We start from the raw sequence: 22,545 nt of genomic DNA, 5'->3' as shown, positions 1-22,545 counted from the left end.
AGGGAACTTGGCTTTCAAATTCTTCATTTCTTACAAGGATACTAGCTGCTATTTCCTCTGGAAAACATTATTCAATGGAATATTTTGTTCAGGTGAAATGCCCTATAAAATCAATGTTGCTGTTAATTTAACATACTTGTCAAGTTTATCTTTGGTGGGGAAAAAAGGGGCTTACTTTATTATCTATGCAACTAACATTTCATAAGTTATTTTATCTAACACCTATACTTGCTGTTGCAACTTTGTGTTTTTTCCCTACTGTTTTTACACACATTCTCACTTTTCCAACAGATATTAACTAACTCTTATCTCTAGATTTGAGGTAATTACCAGAATTCCACCATTACAATTTAGAAATTCAATAAATACTCTTTACCATGGCCCTTATTCAAAAATCAAAAAATATTTTCCCCTTTGAATTATGAACTATTTGCCACTTTAGTTTTTCCTGATTCCTACCCTTATTGGCTAAAATTTTGTGCAATTACTACATTCTTATCTACCCCATATTCTTTGAGTGTTCTCAGTTCTAATTTCATATCAGATCGTTAAGCTGTCAATCCTTCATTCAATTGCATAAAATTAGTATTAGCTGTATTGATAATATTCTGCTGATACAAATTTGTGTGTCACATTATGCTGAGTGAAATGTGACCCAGAATATAACGTAATACATTCAAGGCAAATGTATATTTAAAACTAGTTGAAAAAGGAATATAAGTTTCTACAAATTGATAGTTTTTAATTTCAGAAGCCAAAAGGCTCTATAATTATTTTTAATAAATTATAATTTAATTATCTTGCTCTTTACCTATAGTATATGTCCATATATATACACACACATATACAAACTTGGAATCCTGCTCAAAATTTTTCTTCCACTTAAATTTATCTTAGTATTCTCACAAACATATATAATAATATTCCTTAGTAGGGGAAGAACAGCAAGTAAATAATTCTTTCTTGATTTCCCTTCTCAGCAGTGTCTTTTATTTTAAATGTGATGGTAAAATTATACTAAAAATGCATTTATCAGGACTTAAGAGACAGTGAGAGTGATTCAAGCTCAGAGGAGGAACGGAGAGTCACTACCCGAGTTATTCGCCGGCGTTTGATTATTAAGGTATCCCGCAGCCAGATCATTATGGGCCACTGCCATATTACTAGAAATCTCTTTCATGTGGTTTTGAAAATTCAGCATGCTTGGTAACTAAATGACTCTGTATGTTTCTTTGCATACTTGAAAGTTTACAAAAAATTTAAAAAGGAAGTCCATGTTGCATGGAAGTGAATATTTTATATAGACCTGTTTGACATGTGAGAGTTGCAATTTTATCTGAGAATTCTTGGTTTTGTATCCTCCTTTTCTTGGAGAATTGTTATATGTGTCAACAAAGATTGTATCTTGGTGAGGGTGTAGTTCATATCAAATGAAATGTTCACTGAAGCCTCAGCCAAAGGTGGCAAGATAAAGAAGAAAGATAATGAAAAATTTTAAGTGCAAATCAGTCTTCATTGAGAATTTTAGGTTATAGTCTGGCATGAATATATGTGGCATAACACAAGTAAAGCAAAAATTTCTGAAATAGGTTTTTTAAATTTAGTTTAATTTAATTATTTATTTTAGATTGAACCCAAGTCCTCATGCATGCAAGGCAAGCACACTATCACTGAGCTATACCCACAGTCCTGAATGTATTTTTAACTGTACTAACATGCACCAAAAAGCTGCACTTGTAAGTATAGAAAACAACTTTTTGTTAGAAAAGTATAATTCCACTCTACTACAGCACAATTAAAAACATTATGAATATTTGATGCACCAATCTTACACATGATCAAGTCCATGAGGATGCTCCTTGCAGTGTGTCACTTGTCCATTACTTTGTCTTTAGATAGACCTTTCTTGAGGTTAGAATAATTGAGTGCAGAGGACCAAGAAGTCAGTTTCAAGGCACAGAAGAACACTGAATGTCATCCAGATAACTTGAGGCTTCTTTTGTTAGTAGCTCTATAGAGAAAGAGAAATGTCTGTTGCAAAGAGTTTACCAAACTTATTCAAGTCCAAAAGTGTCAGGAAACTCAAGAGAGTAGAGAAGACAGAGAGTAGACATTTTGCATACCCAAAATGTCTTAATCCTGCTGCTTTGTATTTTTTCACCAAGATCAGATGAAAGAAGACAGTATAACTTTCTTTAAAAAAAAAAAAAAAAGAGAGAGAATTTTTAATGTTTATTTTTTCTTAGTTCTCGGCGGACACAACATCTTTGTTGGTGTGTGGTGCTGAGGATCGAACCCAGGCCGCACGCACGCCAGGCGAGCGCGCTACCGCTTGAGCCACATCCCCAGCCCCGACAGTATAACTTTTTTAAGACTTTGGAAACAGAAGTTTGAGCTGTCCCCCGTATCAATTGTGAGATCAGTAGGGTTCCCTTAATAAACCAACTATCACTTCTTTGGAAATATTACTTATTGCTGTCTAGCATATTTATAAGGATTCAGCCTGCTTAGTAAAATCCTATTGGCTTCATAGAGCAGAGGTGTTCAATTCTTCTCAAATACCTGCTTCTTGATGTTAGTGTAATTTTAGATTAAATGAGTGAAATCATCAGAGAATAGGTTTTATAACCGAGGAGAGCATTATATAACAAATCATAAACAAGCTTTGAGAAATGCCTTTTACATTTGATAAGAAATCAAAGGCTTAGAATAACTACAATTATCATTCAAAATTATACGCATAACAAAAAAAGGACTTTGTTACATATATAGAATCCTTTCCAGTTAATATTTTTCTGTTCTGATTTTTGGAGCAGTTGAAAAGAGGAAAGCAACAGATGTGATTCTTTACTCCATATGGTGTTGTCTTTCTAAATAAAGTAAGAGAGCTTAAGGACTACAAGTAGTATATGGTAAATACGACATCAGAATCACATCTGTCACAAACATGAAATGTTAAGACCTAAAGGTGTCATCAAGACTGAAATTATTCTTTTTTCCTTGATCACAATACTGGATATGAATTGATTTACTTAAAATCACATAGCTGGGCGGCAGTAGCTCTGGGACCAGATCCCTCACCCTATAGTGAAGTGATTTTCCCACAACATTACAGTTCTCTCCCAGAACAAAAAAAAAAAAATGAATACCTTTTACTAAACTATATCAGGAGATTGGCTATTCAGACATTTCCAGTAGCACATAAGAGGGCAGTGTTAGACTGTCATTGGTGAAGACTATTTGGTGGGGCTAGAACTTAACCTACTTCACGGATGCTATCTGTCCCTTCACTGAACCAGCACAGTTACACTCGTGGCCACAGTAATCCTACTAGCATCTCAGCACTGAAATGTCTTTTGGGTTATGCCATGCCTCCTTGAGCTAGCCTTGTTTGGAAGTATCCCCCAAAGAAACAGCATGTGTGCTAAGGATTCCATTGCCACAACCTGGGCAAGTCTTGGTATTCAATTTGTACTGTCATCCCACTTATTGTACAATTTTTACTTTCATAGCAAATATGTTTTAAAAAGTCCACCTATTTTCAGAACCCTAGGAAAGAGTTAACAGATTCTATTATGGACCTTGAAATCTCATCAGTATATTCATTTATTTCTATATAATTTGATAATTCCATAGTGATTTCAAATGCTTAAAAGCAATTTAAGTTTTAGCCTATCTTGTGAGCTTGTTTTTTTAATTTGCTTAGCAGAATCAGTGATTGTCAAGATAAAACTTTAAACCAACTTATAACCAAACTATTGCAAAGTTTGAAATAAAAATTCAGATATTTGAATCTTGTCAATTTTCAACATTTTTTATTGGCTTTCTAAATAAGTTTACATATCTTTTTCCCAAAAATCAAGCAGTTCAAAGTATATAAAGTTCTATCTACCCATATTTCTCAGAGGTAGCCACTGTACATAGGCTTAGATATGTAAAAACAATCTGAAGCTTAAGTGTGTGTGTGTGTGTGTGTATATATATATATATATATATATATATATATATATATATATATATACACACATATACAATTATAGGTATAAAAACTAAGGTAATGGATTCATACATAATACTTAGTGACCTGCTTTTTGTAAAATGTTATTCCCCCATATCTATTTTAAAATAAAATTATATTTTTCCCCAATATATGAAACCAACCATAGAAAATATCAGTAACACTCCCATAAAATACTTAATCCTGATCATAGTGCATTTAGATATGAGACTTCTACATTTTTCCAATTTTCTTCTCTTTTGTGTTACTTGAAGCAAGATTAAGGATGAGCCAAACCTGTACCACATGAGGCAAAATGAGTCATATGTTGCATCCATGATCTATAAGAATATAAAATCACTTTCTAATAATAAAAAATGAGAATATTGTTAGCAAAACAAGAGTGTTTTACTCTTCATTCTGTTACCTTTCTACTGGTTCTGACTTGAAGCAATCAGAATTTCCCTCACCATTGGAACTGATAAAATGATCAGGGCCACTATCATTCTCATGCCAGTAACCCTGAAAGAGCTAGAATGCAGCAATCCTTGTGATCTGCTATTTTTCCCAGAAAAACCACAACTGCACACTGTAGTGTAGCAATATCCCTTTCACAAGAAGTTTAAACAACAGGTCAGTAATTCCCTGGAATACAAGTTCCCACTTAAGATATTTATCCTTGTTCCCCAAAACCATAAGTGGCACAAATCTGAAGTTGAACACTAGTAAAGAAGGTAATGTAATTTTTTTAAATATATGGCAGCGGATTGAGTCACAATTCTTATTACACAAATAAGAACACAATTTTTTTCATACCTCTGTTTGTATATAAAGTATGTTCACACCAATTCATGTCTTCATACATGTACTTTAGATAATAATGTTCATAACATTCCACCATACTCCCACTCCCTACTCCACTATGAGTCAGCCACCTTATATCAGAGAAAACATTTGTTTTGAGGGGATTGGCTAACTTCACTTAGCATTATCTTCTCCAGCTGCATCCATTTACCTGCAAATGTCATGATTTTATTGTCTTATTGCTGAGTAAAATTCCATTGTGTATATATGCCACATTTTTAAAATTCTTTCATCTACTGAAGGGCATCTAGTTTGCTTCCACAGTTTAGCTATTATGAATTGTGCTGCTGTAAACATTGATGTGGCTGTGTCCCTATAGTATGCCGTTTTTAAGTCCTTTGGGTATAGACCGAGGAGAGGAATAGCTGGGTCAAATGGTGGTTCCATCCCAAGTTTTCCAAGGAATCTCCATACTTCTTTCCATATTGGCTGCACCAATTTGCAGTCCCACCAGCAATGTATGAGTGTGCCTTCCGCCCCCTGCCCATCCTCACCAACACTTATTGTTTGTTTTCAGCTGCCGTTCTGATTGGAGATGGTATCTTAGTTTTAATTTGTATTTCTCTAATTGCTAGAGATGATGAACATTTTTTCATATATTTGTTGATTGAATATCCTCTTTTGAGAAGTGTCTGTTCATGTCCTTGGCCCATTTATCGATTGGGTTACTTGTGTTTTCGGTATTTAGATTTTTGAGTTCTTTATATACCCTAGAGATTAGTGCTCTATCTGATGTGTGAGGGGTAAAAATTTGCTCCCAAGATGTAGGCTTTCTATTCACCTCACAGATTGTTTCTTTTGCTGAGAATAAACTTTTTAGTTTGAGTCCATCCCATTTATTGATTCTTGCTTTTAATTCTTGCACTATAGGAATCTTATTAAGGAAGTTGGGGCCTAATCCCACATGATGAAGATTAGGGCCTACTTTTTCTTCTATTAGACACAGAGTCTCTGGTTTAATTCCTAGATCCTTGATCCACTTTGAGTTGAGTTTTGTGTATGGTGAGAGATAGGAATTTAATTTCATTTTGTTGCATATGGATTTCCAGTTTTCCCAGCACCATTTGTTGAAGAGGCTATTTTTTTCTCCAATGCATGTTTTTGGCACCTTTGTCTAATATAAGATAATTGTAATTTTGTGGGTTAGTCTGTGTGTCCTCTATTCTGTACCATTGGTCTACCACTCTGTTTTGGTTTCAGTAGCATGCTGGTTTTGTTACTATTGCTCTATAATATAGTTTAAGGTCTGGTATAGTGATGCCACCTACTTCACTCATCCTGCTAAGGATTGCTTTAGATATTCTGGTTCTCTTATTTTTCCAGATGAATTTCATGATTGCTTTTTCTATTTCTATGAGGAATTCCATTGAGATTTTGATTGGAATTGCATTAAAGCTGTATAGTACTTTTGGTAGTATGGTCATTTTGATAATATTAATTCTGCCTATCCAAGAGCAAGGTAGATCTTTCCATCTTCTAAGGTCTTATTTGATTTCTTTCCTTAGGGTTCTGTAGTTTTCATTGTATAGATCTTTCACCTCTTTCATTGATTCCCAAGTTGTTTTTTGTTTTTTTTTTTGAGGCTACTGTAAATGGGATAGTCTTCCTAAGTTTCCTCTCAGAGGATTTGTCACTGATATACAGAAATGTCTTTAATTTATGGGTGTTGATTTCATAACCTGCTACTTTGCTCAATTCATTTACTAGTTCTAGAAGTTTTTTTTTAAAAAAAGAAGGTAATGTTATTATAGATACAGTCCAAGTGATCTTCTCCATGCAGTTTATCTTTTTATATAATCATAGCACTCATGAAGCAATTTTAAGGAACTATCTGATTCCATCAAACTGCTTATGAACAGGAGAACATGAGCCCAGCCTGGGATTTGAGAATTTATTCCACTTTAACTTACCAGAGAAAGAGCTTTAAGAGTTTACCTCTTCTAAATCCAAACAGTTACTAACCAAAATCAGTACCAAAGGAATTTAATATTATAATTTTCCCCCTACTTTGGACAGTCATTGCATAAGACCCCTTCACTTCATAGTAGTACTTTTGAACTATGTCTTCATGAGACATATTTCCTCACTTATCTTAAGACCTATGAAAATCTCATTCTAAATTGCATGGAAATGAAGGGAGACCCTCATTGCTATACAAAATTACATATAAGAGGTTGTGAGGGGAATGGGAAAATAAACAAGGAGAGAAATGAATTACAGTAGTTGGGGTAGAGAGAGAAGATAGGAGGGAAGGGGAGGGGGGATAGTAGGGGATAGGAAAGGTAGCAGAATACAACAGTTACTAATAGGGCATTATGTAAAATTGTGGATGTGTAACCGACATGATTCTGCAATCTGCATTTGGGGTAAAATTGGGGGTTCATTACCCACTTCAATCTAATGTATGAAATATGATATGTCAAGAGCTTTGTAATGTTGTGAACAACCAATAAAAAAAATTAAAAAAAAGAAAATCTCATTCTAAATTAGAACTTTGGGGACATAGCTCAGTGGTAGAGTGTTTGCCTAGCAAGCATAAAGCCCTGGGTTCAATCCCCAGCACTGTCAAAAATAAAATAAATAAAAATAAGACTTTCTCTGTATCCTGATTTTATTTCATAGTCTTTCACAAAATGTATATATACCCTTAATAAGTCAGTTTTTAAACTATCAAGAGTGATAAATATCATGCCCCAACTAAGGCACTCTCTTAAATTAGACAAAACTTAATCTACAAAATCTCTAGATTAGTTATAAATATATATTTTATATATATATATATATATATATATATATATATATATACTAAAGAAGAAACACTGCACTCTGAGATGATCAAGTCAGAGCTGTAATCCACTAAAACTTTTCAATAAAGGCTTTTGGCGTTTCTGTGTGTGCGATTGCATTCTACAATTATATATTTCCAGATTCTTCCTTTTTGGCATTTTGTTGTTGTCTGTCCTATACATGCTTGAATAGATGTTTGAGGTTTAATGCTTGAAGGTTGTTGGCTGCAAAGTAACCATCAGTGTAGCCAGTCTTTCCCTGTCATGTTGGAGTAGCAAGTAGAATTCGCTACTGCCTTTTCTCAAATTCCAGAGCATGTGTGTGGTTTTTGGAGTAGTGTGGAGATCTCTCCTTCTAGTATGTTGCTAACCTGTATACCACATCCTTTAGGGAGAGGAAGCAAAAAACATTCCTGGTGAATCTGTCACAGAAGAACAATTTACTGATGAAGAAGGCAACCTCATCACCAGAAAAGTAATTAATCATCAATGAGTTTTATGCTTCTCTTGGAATTTAAATTTTCTGCATTAAAATCACATGATTTTCATACTATAAGGTCACCTCTTGAAACAGAAAAATCTCTATTGTTCACTATTGCTTCCTGCAGATCACTCGGAAAGTAATAAGACGAATTATCCCACAAGAGAGAAAACAGGATGAAGTGGTAATGCAGAGAGACTGCCAAGGAAAAAGTAGATGATAAAAGCTTTGTGCACTCCATAAAAAAGCTGCTAACGGACTGGCATCTGCAGTGTGGCAGCTTGAAGCATTTGCTGCTTTTGATATATGCATTTGACCAGGGTCAAATTAAAAGGCTTTTCTTCCTAACATTCCTTAATGTTATATATTTTTTACTATCTTCCTTCACAAAGATGAGTTCATTTTTTGGTGACAGAATATGCTAGTTTGAAAGAGGAAGATAATAAAACCTTTTGGCACCTACAAACCCTCCTTGGGAGCAGCCAAGCCCTAACCAGGACTGACCTTCAACTGAGTGCCTGCCTGGGAAATGGATGGAGTACACTCCAAAGGACAGGAGTTGAATAGCTGGGTGGCAAAAGCTCAGTTCACAATCCTGATATGAGATCCATACATTTTCTCTTTCCAAAATATTCTACGGGGAAATCTGAATTACATTTTTGCCTATAAAGAGGTTCCCCTCTTTAGGTTTCCCTATTTCCAATGTTCCAGTTACAAAACCAGACTCAACACTGAGCAGTGCAGTTCACCCAATAAAGCCCCATCTCTCAAAGAAAACATCTAGTTACTTTTCATTTGTTTCCCACATTTTTACCCTTTCTTATTTATTTTTGTGTTTTTAATTGTAGATTGACACAGTACCTTTATTTTTTTATATGGTGCTGAGGTTCAAACCCAGTGCCTCATGTATGCTAGGCAAGCGCTCTACTACTGAGCTACCACTCCATCTCTACCCTTTCTTATTTAGTAGATTATGTTTACATAAGAAAAAAGTGAAAATTTCTCAGGACTACATGAGAAGAAAATCAAAGGATATTTTCTGTTACATATAGGATAAAAAGTAGTATTTGTGCAAAAGCCTCACTCTCAAGAGAAATGTGTTCCTGGGGTTCAGTGAAGAAAGATCTTGTTTTATGGAAAATCAGTGCCTCCTTGGTCTAGGAACAAGGGGAGTGTCTTGGTAATTCTACAGACCTCAGAAGAAGAACAGACCCTCAGATCTATAGCATTTCCATGTCATTTAGTTCTTGATTAGTGGTTTACTGAGAAATTTATTTCTCATTATATCAGATAACTTAAGTTCAGCTGGCTTAAAAAAATCACAAATTGTGATTTTTTTAAATTGGGGTTTGGTTGTCTTGTGAGCTTTAATAACAATTTCTTGTAGATTTTTTTTTAAATGTATCACTAACCTGAATTATTGTGAAGTACAGTTATCTCATATTTATCTTTATGGTGCTTTTGCTTGCTTCCATGATGCTAAGCTGTGTGGTTAAGCCAAAGAGATTGTATGTCTTTTTGGACTTGAAGTAACAAAGTGCTTTAAACAGTTTCATTTATCCTAATCCAGCTTCCAGGGACCAGAGTGGAAACTATAACTAAAACTCTTTCACCACAAAATCTTAACGTGTACATTCCTTTTAAAGCAGGGAGAAGGTTATAAGGTGAAGATGAAGAAAGAAATACGGCATGTGGAAAAGAAGAGCCACTCCTAACAGTGAACGGTCAGTCAAGGTGTGAAGTGTGCTCCTATCCAAGAGAGGGACTTGAATTCCTCTGAAGCTTCTAAATTTCCCTAAAAAAAGTGATTCAGATCTTCCCCTTCATCCTTTTAACTGAATTTCAACTTGGAAAAATCCAATGAGTTGTTCACTTTCTTTTTATGTTTTTGGAGGCATACACACACACACACACACACACACACACACACGCTTCACTCTAATTATAGTCCATAAATTCTCTCCTTGAAAATTAGGCAGGAATTTAAATATAAATGATGTCTGCAAAAGTAAATAGTAATTTTTGAGTCTCCTGTTCTGCAAGAGCAGAAGCTCACTATGAAATGCAGTAGGCATATATTATCTAACAGGAAGATTATTCAGCAACAAATAATTCTCACAAATGTACTCTTCAGAGTTGTATTAATTAGGCTTTCACAATTTTAGCATCTGAGGATATACTTTTGGTTGAAAGATAGTACCAAGTCAAAATAAATCAAGTTCTTGTTTTATATTAAAAACAAAAAATATGTAGTTAATTAAATGGAACGCTGTTTTGTTTTGAGTACTGGGGCTTAAATTCAAGGCCTCATGCTGGCTAGGCATGTTCTTTACCACTGAGCTATATCCCCAGTACTTTTTTGAGACAGGGTCTTGCAAAGTTATCAAGGTTCTCACTAAATACCTAAGCTGGCCTTGAGCTTGTGATTCTCCTGCCTTAGCATCCCAAATCACTGGGATTATAGGCAGGTGACACTGCACTCAACATTTAAAAAAAATAAAACAGCTAATAAGTGAACTTTCTTTAAATTTTCTAGACTTTACAACTGACATTACTTTTCTTTAATATTGTTTTTCTGAATTTTTACCTTGACCTGTTTCTTTCTACTTGGCTACAATTAGTAAGGCCATTTGGGGGCTGGGCATGGTTGCACACACTTACAATCCCAGCTAGTGAGGAGGCTGAGGCAAGAGGAGTATAAGCTCAAGGTGAGCCTGGCAATTAAGTGAGATCCTGTCTCAAAATAAGAAGAGCTGGGGATGTAGCTTAGTAGTACAGCACTTGTCTGGCCCTGGGTTCAATCCCAGACCCTGGGTTCAATCCCCAATAGTGGGAAAAAAATTTTAAAGGGGCATTTGAGGTGAAAAAACAATTTTGAAAAGTTCCCTATAACTCTGAAAGGAAAGCAGAATCATGTCTTTAGGGCCATTCACTTTTATCTTCTAAGCCCCATGGACAGTTTTTACTTTCATGTATTTGCTGTTTTGTACCTACTGAAAATACTGGTATTTGGTGTGCTCAGGTAAGGAACTGAGAAATAATCTAGTTTTGGTATGCCTAAATTTATATGTGAGGATACTAAGACCCTCCTAAATTCTTAGTTTCCCCCCTTCATATTTTATCATTTGTTTATTCACTCTTATTTCACCTCCTATGAGGTTTTCTACCCAAGCACAGAATTCACTGGTAAGCAACACTTAACATGGTATTAACCCTAACTGATCCATTTGGGAGATTTAATGGTAACCAAACTTAACTAATGGATCACATCAGTTTTGATGGCATTGAGGGGAAAAAATGACAAATAGGATGGAAACCCTAATAATCTGCTTTCAGTGCCCATATTCTCAGTGTTTATTAGGGCCTTCACCTGGGTCTGAATGGTGACAGGGAATCTTTCCTTGAGAATGTCACATGTGGGCTGTTTTAATGGATGAATAGGATTATTTGTCTCTTTAAGGATTCTGATCTTCACCCTAAATCTAAAAGTCTTAAGGCAAGGGTGGAATATAAACCCAATTTCTTTTCTTTATTACTCACTCCAGATGCAAGTTAGAAATGAACTGGAGGGAGCAATAATGGATGAGTGTGACATCTGTTGAGATACTCTTGCACATGCTATCCTTTGGACATTACTGGCTTTTTATTTGATGAGAAGGGTGATAAATAAAATTCAGGATGACATCAGTGTAGCAATGTCTAATAAGAGCCCATCTATCATGCGTGTTGTATTATTGAACTGGTAAAAGACTAATTTGTATAACAGATTTCTAAAATACTGAGTTTGGTATCTTGAATCAAACAACTCTAAGTGCTAAATGAAATAAAAGAAGGTTCAGTCCATTTCAGTACAACTCTGAGAGTTTAGCAACTTGTTCAGTCATATACACAGATTCCAAGTGGGAAAGAATCAGAAAGATCACTAATACCAACTGAGCCATTTTTCTACAGTGACATATACCTAGGATTTGTGAATAAATAATGCCAAAAGAATATATTGATGGTACTAAGCTTTTTAAATTAAATTTAAATTTCTACATCAACATGTTAATATAGAAACTACTTGGTTACTTAATATACAAGCAGTTTTATGATTATAAATAATCACTATGTAAAGAGGTTGTCAGAGTTGGGCATGGTGGTGCATGCAATCCTAGTTACTCAAGAGACTAAGAGAGGAGGATCTCACATTTGAGGTCAGCCTCAGCATCTTGGCAAGACCCTCAGCAACCAAGAAAAACCCATCTCAAAATAAAATTTTAAGGGGCTGAGGATGTGGCTCAAGCGGTAGCTCGCTTGCCTGGCATGTGTGCGGCCCGGGTTCGATCCTCAGCACCACATACCAACAAAGATGTTGTGTCCACAGAGAACTAAAAAATAAATATTAAAAAAATATAAAAATAAAATAAAATAAAATAAAATTTTAAAATGAGAGCTGGGTATAGCTCAGTCATAGAGTATTTGCCTAGTATGTGTGAGGCACTGGGTTTGATCTCCAGTATTGCAAAGTTTCATGTTCACTTGCCTTCAAGAAACAGATATTCCAGTAGATTATTCATATGAATGTGAAAATAATTTCAATAGAAAGCAAACAACATGTCAGATGGAATGAACAGTCATGTGGCAGATGGCCTAATTCTACTTTCCAGGGTGATTTTTACCTTCCATTACGTGAACTTAGGAATTGAGTTCCAGAATATTGCCTGGAATTCCTGGACATTGAATGTAATACTCTGGAAAAAAATCAATTTGCAAACATATTTAAGTCTTTACAGTCCTGCTGGCTGCTTTCCTTTTAAAATTAAACAACTAAGCAAGTGGAATGCTGCCCAGTTTCACTGAATCTCTGACAGAATCTCAGAAATTTTTATTTCACATTCTAGAGCCAGTTGACTTTTCAGCTATCTAAACCCCACACTTGCTTTTCTTTAATATGGAGTCACAGCCATCCTGGTTTGTTTGTTGCTGTTAGTACTGGAGGTTGAACTCAAGGGCACTTAACCCCTAAGCCATATCCCCAGCCCTATTTTGCATTTTATTTAGAGACAGGGTCTCACTGAGTTGCTTAGCACCTCACCATCGCTGAGGCTGGCTTTGATCCTCCCGTCTCAACCTCTGGAGCAGCTTGGATTATAGGCATCTGCCACCGTGCCCAGCTCATCCTGTTTTTAATAGCAAAGATTTCTATATAGTGTAAGTTTATTTATAGATTACAAGGTAGTATTTTTGTGTAATCCTTTAAATAAATGTTTAGGCAGGCCAGGCCAATTTTGCTTGCAACCCTTTACAGATGAGAATAATAAAGCTCAGAAGTCAGGTGATATGTTTACTGTCATACAGCTTAGGACTCGTAGAGACAGGACTTGAATGCAAGATTATTGATACTCAATCCATTACTCTATCATACTGAGCTTCTAAAAATGTTTATGCATTAAATTGATTTCCTGTTAAATGACTATTGTATGGCAGGCACTAGGAAAAATCTTTACATACATTACCTCATATAATTACTAAAAAAAAAAATGCCATTGGGTTGTTTTTTGAAGTAAAAAAAAAATATTTGGAAAAGTTAAATGACTTACCCAAGATCCCACCACTAAGAATGAACTCATCTAAAACCTAAGTTCTTAAATAGTACTCACATTAATAGAGACTTAAATACAAAATTTAAGTCAAATACATGTACAAAGGAGCTTACAGTAAATTTTTTCATACTCTACACAAGGAAAATACTCTTTTTTGTCCTTTTTTTAAAAAAAAAACATGGTTTCATTTTTAATGTATCCATAATCTCCAGATTTTTACTTCAGATAACATTAAAGGGCCGATTAGTGAGGTTGGAGCAAGGGAACATCCTCAGATCAAAGCCATGACAAAGACTTACATTGACAAATAGCTACATTCCAAACCCCCTTTGACAAAATTCTGAGGCTCTCACTCAACATATGGAAGCCAAGAGGATCTCAGCTTGATAGTGCAGTCCCTCATCTGAGGTCAAAAAGTTGACTAATTTATTTCATTCCTTCAAAGACCATCTACCTGGCTCAGAGTAGAAGAGCTAGATATACAACAGTTACAAAATCTCCATGGTCCCTGCCTTTCTAGATTTCCTAGTCTACAAATGTGAAAGAGATGGGACAAATAATTAAGCTCCAATGAAATAATCAAGATCCAATGGAAAAAAAATGTATACACAGATTTGGGAGTTAGGAATATCTCTCTGAAGTCATGACATTTAAGAACTCCTCAGTGATGGCAACTAGGAAAAGAATGATGAGAACTAACAAGGATACAGCATGTACGGGGCACCGAGGTTTAAAAAAAAAAAGTATGCCACACTTGAGGAAATCATTGTACCAGAACCTTGAGAGAGAGGGTGAGGCAGACACAAGATAAATTTTGAAATGCAGAATCCCTTAGAGCCCTGTAGGTTAAAGGAAATGATGACACTCCATTCTAAGTTCAATCTAAGTGAGATCCTGACCTATTTTTTTTTCTTTTTTTTTCAAAGAGCATACTGTGTTAGAGAATGGATAAGAGAATAAAATTAAGGTGACCTGTTAGGAAGTTATTGCTATAGCTTGGTTAAGCTATAATGTGGACGTGGGCTAGATTTGAGCAGTAGTTTCAGGAAGATCTATAGAACTTGTAGATTAACTATGGGGTAGGGTTAATTCTAGAAGAACTCCCAGGTTTGTGGTATAAGCAACTGGATAATACAGAAAGCAGAAGTGGAAGAGAAATGGATTTTTTTAATTTATTTTTTAGTTGTACTGGAACTCAATATCTTTATTTTATTTATTTATTTATATGTGGTGCTGAGGATCGAACACAGGGCCTCACACGTGCTAGGAGAGCTCTCTACCACTGAGCCACAACCCCAGCCCCGAGAAATGGATTTTAAGAAGAGCATTAGGCATACAGGCTTGAACTCATTTGAGTTTGAAGTGACCATATCCAAGTATTTAGATAAGTCTAGAGCTCTAGGGAAAAGATGGGACTCAACATATAATGTTGGATTCTGAAGAAATGGGTTTTGAACACTAAAGAACAGATATGGTTACCTATAGAAAAAGCTGAAGTGAGCAGAAAAGGAGCTAAGGAGCAAGTCCTAAAGGACATTTTCAGGGAAGTTTAAAAGGTCATAGAGGAAGTTAGTGGGGAAAAAAAGAATTTGAACTCAAGGCCCACAGTTGAGAGAGAAAGAAGAGGGCCTGAACTGGAATAAGACAATGGAAAGGAGAAGGCAGATTTGAGGAATATTTTAGCTAACAATCAGATTAATTCTACATAGGGAGTGAAGGTGATGACATCAGGGTTTCTAGCTTACATGTAATTATTAACAAAAAGATTGAACCTAAGACCACAAAAACAAATTTAGGATTAAGGAACCCCAGGTGAGGAACTAGCCTTTATAAATGCTGCATTGCGGTACCCTCATTATTAATGATTTCAAACAAGTCTGTCTGAGCTAGAGATCTTAATGTGGCCACCTTTGGTTAGGTGTTAGAAATAAAGTGGCCTGAGTGGATGGAACTACCAAGTAGTTTACTAGTTATGTGTGCTTGGGCAAGTTACTTCTGTGTCTTAATTTCTTTACCTCTATTCATCCAAGTTGAGTAGACAAGAGGCTTGAAATTAAGCTCTAATGAATAGCAATAACCCTCTTCCCAATAGAAGGATAATAGTAATTTGTCTCAGAGTTGGTTTTAGAACTAAATTGAGTTAATACATGTAAATTAATAATAGTAGTGCTAAGGCCACAGTAAGCATGAGCTATTCTTATTAGTATGAAGTAATAAGAAAACCAAGAAGAGAACCTTGGATGGCCTGAGTGATGGAGGCTGGGGGACTGAGCAGTAGCCTGGGATACTATTATAAAACATGGGAGAAGTCAGAACAGCAGTATTACTGAAATCCTTATGAGATGGATGAGGATTTACTTTCAACTGTTTATTTTCAATTATTCTTTACACTGTTTCTCATAGTAACACTGGGAAATTATTAAAAAGGGATGAGAATATCTGTTTTACTAACGAATGAATGAGAGAAAATCCCTGAGACTGCAGTTAATGGTAGGTCTGGATTTTAACCCCCATATCCAGAATCTGCCTCCAAGAAGGCAAAGCCATAATCTGAATTGCTTCACTCCAAATTCAGAATCCTGCCCTTTCCTCCAGCTTATTTTCCCAGAATTCATTTGCAATACATATGTTTTTATTTTTCTTATTAAAAAAAAATCTCATTAACCAAAGGCCTTGGCTTCAGGGTGTTTGTAAAAGCAAGGTCCTAGAGTTAGGTAGCCTGACTGCCAATTCTGACTCTGCCACTTGCTGTATTTCCTGGAGCTTCTTGTTAACCTCTCTCTCTATTTTCTTATCTGTACAATGGAGAAAATAATAATCCCTTTTGGTTATTAGGATTAAATGAGTTAACCTCTTTGGAACAATACCTGGCACACAATAAGCATAAAAATTTTAGGCCAATATTTGTCCATTATTTTCCTTTATTCCTGCTGGCCCCTACAACTTCAGGTATTTTTTTAACCACAAGTCACTAGAAAAGAACAAACTCAAAAATGCCCCATCTATTGGTATTAGTTGAAGAAAAAAGTCTGCATGAATTGGAAATTACAATTATAATAAACTACAGTTTAGTTTTAAAGTAGTTAGAATTATTGTTTAGAAAAAATATTCTTGCCCATATGACTAGAGACAGGAGAAGGGAAGGAAGAGGCAGCTGGACATGGGGAGAAAGGAAGAACTAGAGCAAAGAAATCTGTCCTCCGTGGGCTGTGAGGAAGGTGTATCAGAAGGGCTTTCCTCAAGCTATGACAATTCTCACACTAAATGAGAGGTGACAAAGATAGATCACAAGTGTCTGTCCTTCCATAGAGAGAGCATTTGAAACAAACTTGAAGCATACAGAAAGATCTGATGATTAGAAAAGGTGGGGATGCAGGTGAATACAAATTGTGAGCTAAAAAAAAAAGTTTGAAAACAATGAAGTTGATACTGGGCATGTAGTTACGATGAAATGCAGAATGTCTGGGCTTAGCCTTGACCTATGAGATAAAGTCTACATTTGAAGATCACCACAGGTGATTTATCTGCATATTAAATTTTGAGAAGCACTTCTCCAGGGCACATCACTAGCTCTCAAATTTAGTAGAACACTGGAATCACTTGAAGAATTTTAAAATAATTGTGTACTTGGCCTAATCATAAGAAATTCTGGATAAGCCCATATGGAATGTGGGCTAGATATTAGGATTTAAATTTTCCCAGATAATTCTTTTGTTCAATCAGTTTTTAAAACCACTAGAAATTATGAAACAAGACAGTGTGAATTAGTGAGCATTTTAAAAAACTGTATGGGGGTAGGCTTCAGAGAGCTTCAGATCCTGCTAGAGATATAGCACTTCTTTAGGCTAGGTGTTGGGAACTAAAAACTGCCTACAAAGGAAGGTTTGGTTCCTTTATACACATGACTTGAAGATGTGAAGTATAATATTTGAGAATTGTCAATTACCGTGAAGAAACATTTACCTGCTGTTTTTTCTGTATTTTAAAATGTTTCTTTAAAAAAAAAATCACTGTGAAATTACATGAATGATTGGTTTTCTGAGTTAGTTTCTCCTGCCTTTGGAGGTATAAGGCATACCAAACCCACAAAAGAATTCCTAAATCAAACCTGTCTATCTCATATCCATTATCTAAACCCAGCAAGGGGAGACGATTCAGAATCCTGTTTCTGAAATGCCATTGATGACTCCTGCCTTCACACTGTCCCTTCAGTTGGTGTTTTTATCACAGTTTATACAAAGTGTCTATTTATAAAAAAGTCACTTATCCAAGGTTCTAATCTTTTTGTACAACACTGAACTTGGTAAAAGATTTTTGTCCAATTCCACATCTCAATACCCTGTGTGGTTGGGACCCACAAACTAATTGCATGATTGAGAACAAGAGATTTTTTAAGGGTAACTTCAACTTTTTTAACTATCACCCAGAACATACTAAATTTAAATGGGCATAAGAGGTTTTTTAGAGTCTTAGAAACTATTTCTAGGAAAATAAAGTTTGCTCATACTGATGTAGAAGAGAAAGACCTTAATATGAAATTAATCTGGAAAGTTGGATTAATTTATTAGAAGAAATGAAGAAAACAAGAAAGTTCTCAAGTTAGAGAGATTTTACATCTATATAAATTTACTAAAAATTATCAAACTATTTATAATAGATGAAGTATACTTTATAAATTATGTACCAATTAAGGTATAAAATGTGGGGGGAAGTTTAACTAGAGAAAACTGCTGACAATTCTCCATTATAATGAAATGGAGAGAGCCCTGTGGTAGTAACATCATCGGTTCATCTAAGAAGCCTGGTGCCTGGAAGATTAGGACTAAGTGGTAGAAACAGAGGTGCGAAAATCTTTATCTTCTTACTTGGATTTGCCCACTCTCTGTAATGTGATCTACCAAAATGAGTCACTTTCCTTCTCTAGAACTTCTGCAGAGTCATGGGAGAGGGGGAGGTGTTGAAATCACCCAAGAAGGAATGATACTTTGGTATTCTTGGCTCCAAGCAGTAGTGACCTGGGGCATGGAGGTCAGTAGCACTTTTAAAACAAGAAAAGGAAGTCCAGACCCACAGTGGGAAGATGAGGAAGTACTGTTCTAATGTATTTACATATGTGTCCTAGGTGATCCATCTAAAGAGAAACTTGTCTGGGGTAAGTCAACAACCTCAAAGTGGCTGGTAATACTCTCAGGCCCCCAAGAGAAGCAAAATTCTAAAGGTTCTTCTGAATCTGTGAAGAATAGTTTGTTGTGTATATGGGAGTGAACAGGGTTATTCTTAAAATTGTTCTTACTCAGGATTTCTGTAGAGGCAGTCTTGTTCTCAGGCAAGTCTTCAAGTTTTTCAGTTATTTTTCACTGAGCCAGGAAAAATGACTATATATAGGAAGAACTTTGTTTCATGGAAAAAGATTCATACAAATAACAGTACTGCACCGAAGTATGGAAACCTCGCTGGGCACAGTGGTGCATGCTTTTAATTCTATGTACTGAGGAAGCTGAGGCAGGAGGATTTTAAGTCCAAGGCCAACCTGGGCAACTTAGCAGGACCTTGTCTTAAAATAAAAAATGGGCTGGGATGTAGCTCAGTGCTTTCCTAGCACATGTGAGGCCCTGGGTTCAATCCTTGGTACAGGGACGGGGAAGTGAAAACCTCTGCCAAGAATGTTGATTTATTTTGACACATTAAGACCGACCATAAAACATTGATGCTTTATGCAGGAATTCCAGTAAGACAAGACATTCTCAGTCGAGTCTCCACATAAAGTGCAAATGAAATTATCCCATCATAACTAATGCAGGCAAAGATGGGAACTGTATTCTTTGCAATGGTAGAAATTAGTCTTTAATTTCCATGTGGAAAAGCAAAACAATTTCATATGAACTAATGAAATTGTTTCCCCTTTTTGAAAGATTAGTTGGATTTTAGGGGGTGAGGAATATATAAATCTACAAAAATGATGGAGATACTCCATATGCCTATCTCTTAGTGCCCAGACCTCATACGTTTTGATGTTTTTGGAGACATCAATGATCACCTCTCATCCACATCATTTTGGCTTTTGACTAAGTAACCTGAGCTTCAGAGTCAGAACAAGGAGAGGGTCTTTCCAACACATTCTTAAAAATAACAACTACATAAGTAATTTTCTATGAAGATCAGGGGGCTAGATTATTGCCTTCCAAGAGCTTTCTAGAACACCCTGCGGCCTTATCCTTTATCCTTTGAGGCATTTAGCAGGTAGCGTACCACCCCTTTAGAAAAGAATGGGCCCTGGTTCTCTAACGTTTTCTACTGAATAGTAAGGAAGGCAAGTTTTGTTTGTTTTTAAAGGAAAGAAAGCTAAACTCGCTAACGAATATCTGTCTTTTTCTCCACAGGATCATGTGTTTTTACTGCCAGGTAAAGAAATTCATGGAAGAAATATCAGAAGGAAGTAGAAAATTTACGGAGAAGGGTGTGTGTGTTTGCTGCTTCCACACATTAATGGCATGATTTTTTTATGCAAAAAGAAAACCAGAAAAAGAAAACAACTCATTTTAATTTAGCATGAGCCAATTTACAGAGCATGGAAATTCACTTTCATTTCCGGGATTGGCGCGTGTGCAATTAGCAATGCAGTGTATACAAGAAGCCATGCTGTTAACAGTTTATCTCAAGTAATTTGGTGTCATTTACAAAAGGAAGAAATTCCTGCCGCCAGAAGAGACAGAAGGAGATGTAATGATCAAATCAAGTAGAAACACTAAAATTACTAAATCCACAACAGCTCGCCTTATTTTTCTTGGACCCAAACTGTCAGGGTATAAACACTATTTGTTTCTTTTTTAAAACATCAATAGTTTTGCTGTAAATAATAACACTGTAAAAAATTCTAACAGATAGAATAAATGTTGATAAGGCACTGCCTCTTAGAACACAAACAGAATATTGCAAATGCATTTAACATAATAGGAGTCTCAAGTGACTTCACCCTAGAAGAGGAGGGAGGGATTCTGGGTGGGGGGGAATCTTCACCAACTCTTGTATATTAGCAATTATAATGTTTGTATATGCAAAACTGCTAGCTTGATTTTAAAAAGAAAAGCAAATCTTTAAAATCTGCTGCAAATTTAAATAATTCCCAAAATGAGGAATTCTGTAGTTCTGTGAGAAAATTTTTCTTCAGAATACTAATATTTTGATGCATGTGTATCACCTTATTTTGATTAAATCTTTTCCAATTTTGCAAACACTACAGTATACTGCAACACAGAAGATTTTATCTGTAAACACAAAGCCCTTCATCTAATATTTGTTGCTATTGCCAATTTTTCAATGAAATGACCTAAAAATAGAAAAAAAAAAAACCTATGCAGTAGTTGCTTTAGGGGGTGGGGGGATGCTGTTAGTGCTTAAAAGGGGGAAATGCTTGCCGCTATAGAGGTGGATGGTGCTCATAAGAGGCCCCAGCTGGGGAGATTTAAAATGGACTGAACAGAAATCCTTAGCTAGTAGAATGGCAGCACGCTATAAAATTATTCTTGTATCGTGTACCAGCCATGAAATGTAGACAACTTTCAGTAAGCCAATCATTTGTAACCATTCTAGCAGTGTCATATTAGGTTAATAAGGCTGCTGTGTTTGAAAGGGCATTTTTATTTGGGTTTTGGTGAAATTCTTTAATTTGTTGATGATTCACATAAAATCAGCATTCACTGACACATAACTTTAATGACATATGTATGAAAAACCAGACACTGGATGACCTAGTCAATTATTTAAAGATAAAATAAATTGTGTTAAAACTCTTCACCTATCTGTGCTCTACAGTGTTCTTGTGTTCTCTGGCAAAAAGTAGTTATCTAAACCCTTGTCAACTGAATCCTGGCCACACCAATATACCTGTCCTATTTGCAGCTCTGTGGTCTTTAAAGAGATGGTCTCCAACATTCAATTCTGCTCTGCAGACTTCCAGCTTATCTAAATACTGTGCATTTTGTGAAGGAACTAAGAATTAAAGATTAAATGACAAGTAATCTATTTGGGCTGCCTCCCAAAAGTGAGAAATTGGGTCAACTACAGACAACATGTCACAAAGTTGTAAACTGGCACATACAACCAGGAACCACCCTACCTACAGTGGCTTTTAGCCCATAAAGCAATTATTTTGTTTTTTAATATTTGTTGCCAGTTCTTCTAAGTTGGGAGGTTTCTCCTAATAATCCAAGTTCCTAACTTCTCTTGAAAAGCAAGATTTAGCAAGAATATTCAGAAGACCACTTATTGGGTCAAGTTGTCCCGACCCTCTCCATCCAGGTGTGTGGTATAAAGGTACTACATTCCCAAACCTAGCCTCACTTATTACATTTGTGGGTCCTAACTAACCTGAACATTGCTGGAGTTTTCAACCCACTCATTCCATGATTCTAAATTCTACAGGACCACGGGCCAGAGGCTGTTTTTAACTTACTCTAGCCCAGAGCCTGGCATGTAGTATTCATGTTAACAGTAACCAATCATCAGTAAACTTGAGTGCTCACTATATGCCCTTTTCCATTCTAATTAAGTACATTCCAGTTATTAGCCCTCAGAATCATTTTATGAATTAGGTACTGTTTTTGATAATAGTAGTCCTCATAAGTGAAATGAGTACTTAGAGCCATTCAGCAATATCTTATGTTGCCTGTCAAAGATGATCACCAAATGGAATGAATTCTTCCCAAAATGGATTCAATATCAACATAGAAGCATAGAGAAACTATTTTGTATTAAGAATGGAGCTAGACTACATTTGCATGGTGTTCCAAATAAACAAAACATGTCCTACCCTTCTGCCAAATCATCTTAGGA

General features: G+C 35.7%; 1 protein-coding gene across 10 annotated transcripts in view; it reads left to right on the top strand.

The window, feature by feature from the left end:
- Positions 1–21,511, top strand: part of ANK3 (ankyrin 3) — a 508,367-nt gene extending 486,856 nt beyond the window's left edge. For 9 of the 10 annotated variants that reach the window (XM_081268444.1, XM_081268437.1, XM_081268443.1 and 6 more), the window contains 5 exons: positions 1,037–1,123; positions 8,039–8,122; positions 8,256–8,312; positions 9,775–9,862; positions 20,094–21,511. In XM_081268444.1, coding sequence (XP_081124570.1) covers positions 1,037–1,123; positions 8,039–8,122; positions 8,256–8,312; positions 9,775–9,843 — 297 coding nt within the window. In that variant the 3' untranslated portion in view covers positions 9,844–9,862; positions 20,094–21,511. The remainder of the gene's footprint in view (positions 1–1,036; positions 1,124–8,038; positions 8,123–8,255; positions 8,313–9,774; positions 9,863–20,093) is intronic. The other variant, XM_081268436.1, reaches the window with a different exon arrangement.
- Positions 21,512–22,545: the final 1,034 nt, after the last annotated feature.

This window comes from Spermophilus citellus (genome assembly GCF_964194105.1).
Source record: "Spermophilus citellus genome assembly, chromosome: 15".
Classification (NCBI taxonomy): Eukaryota; Metazoa; Chordata; class Mammalia; order Rodentia; family Sciuridae; genus Spermophilus; species Spermophilus citellus.
The sequence above is the reverse complement of the archived record's forward strand: the minus strand, read 5'-3'. Positions and strand labels throughout refer to the sequence as shown.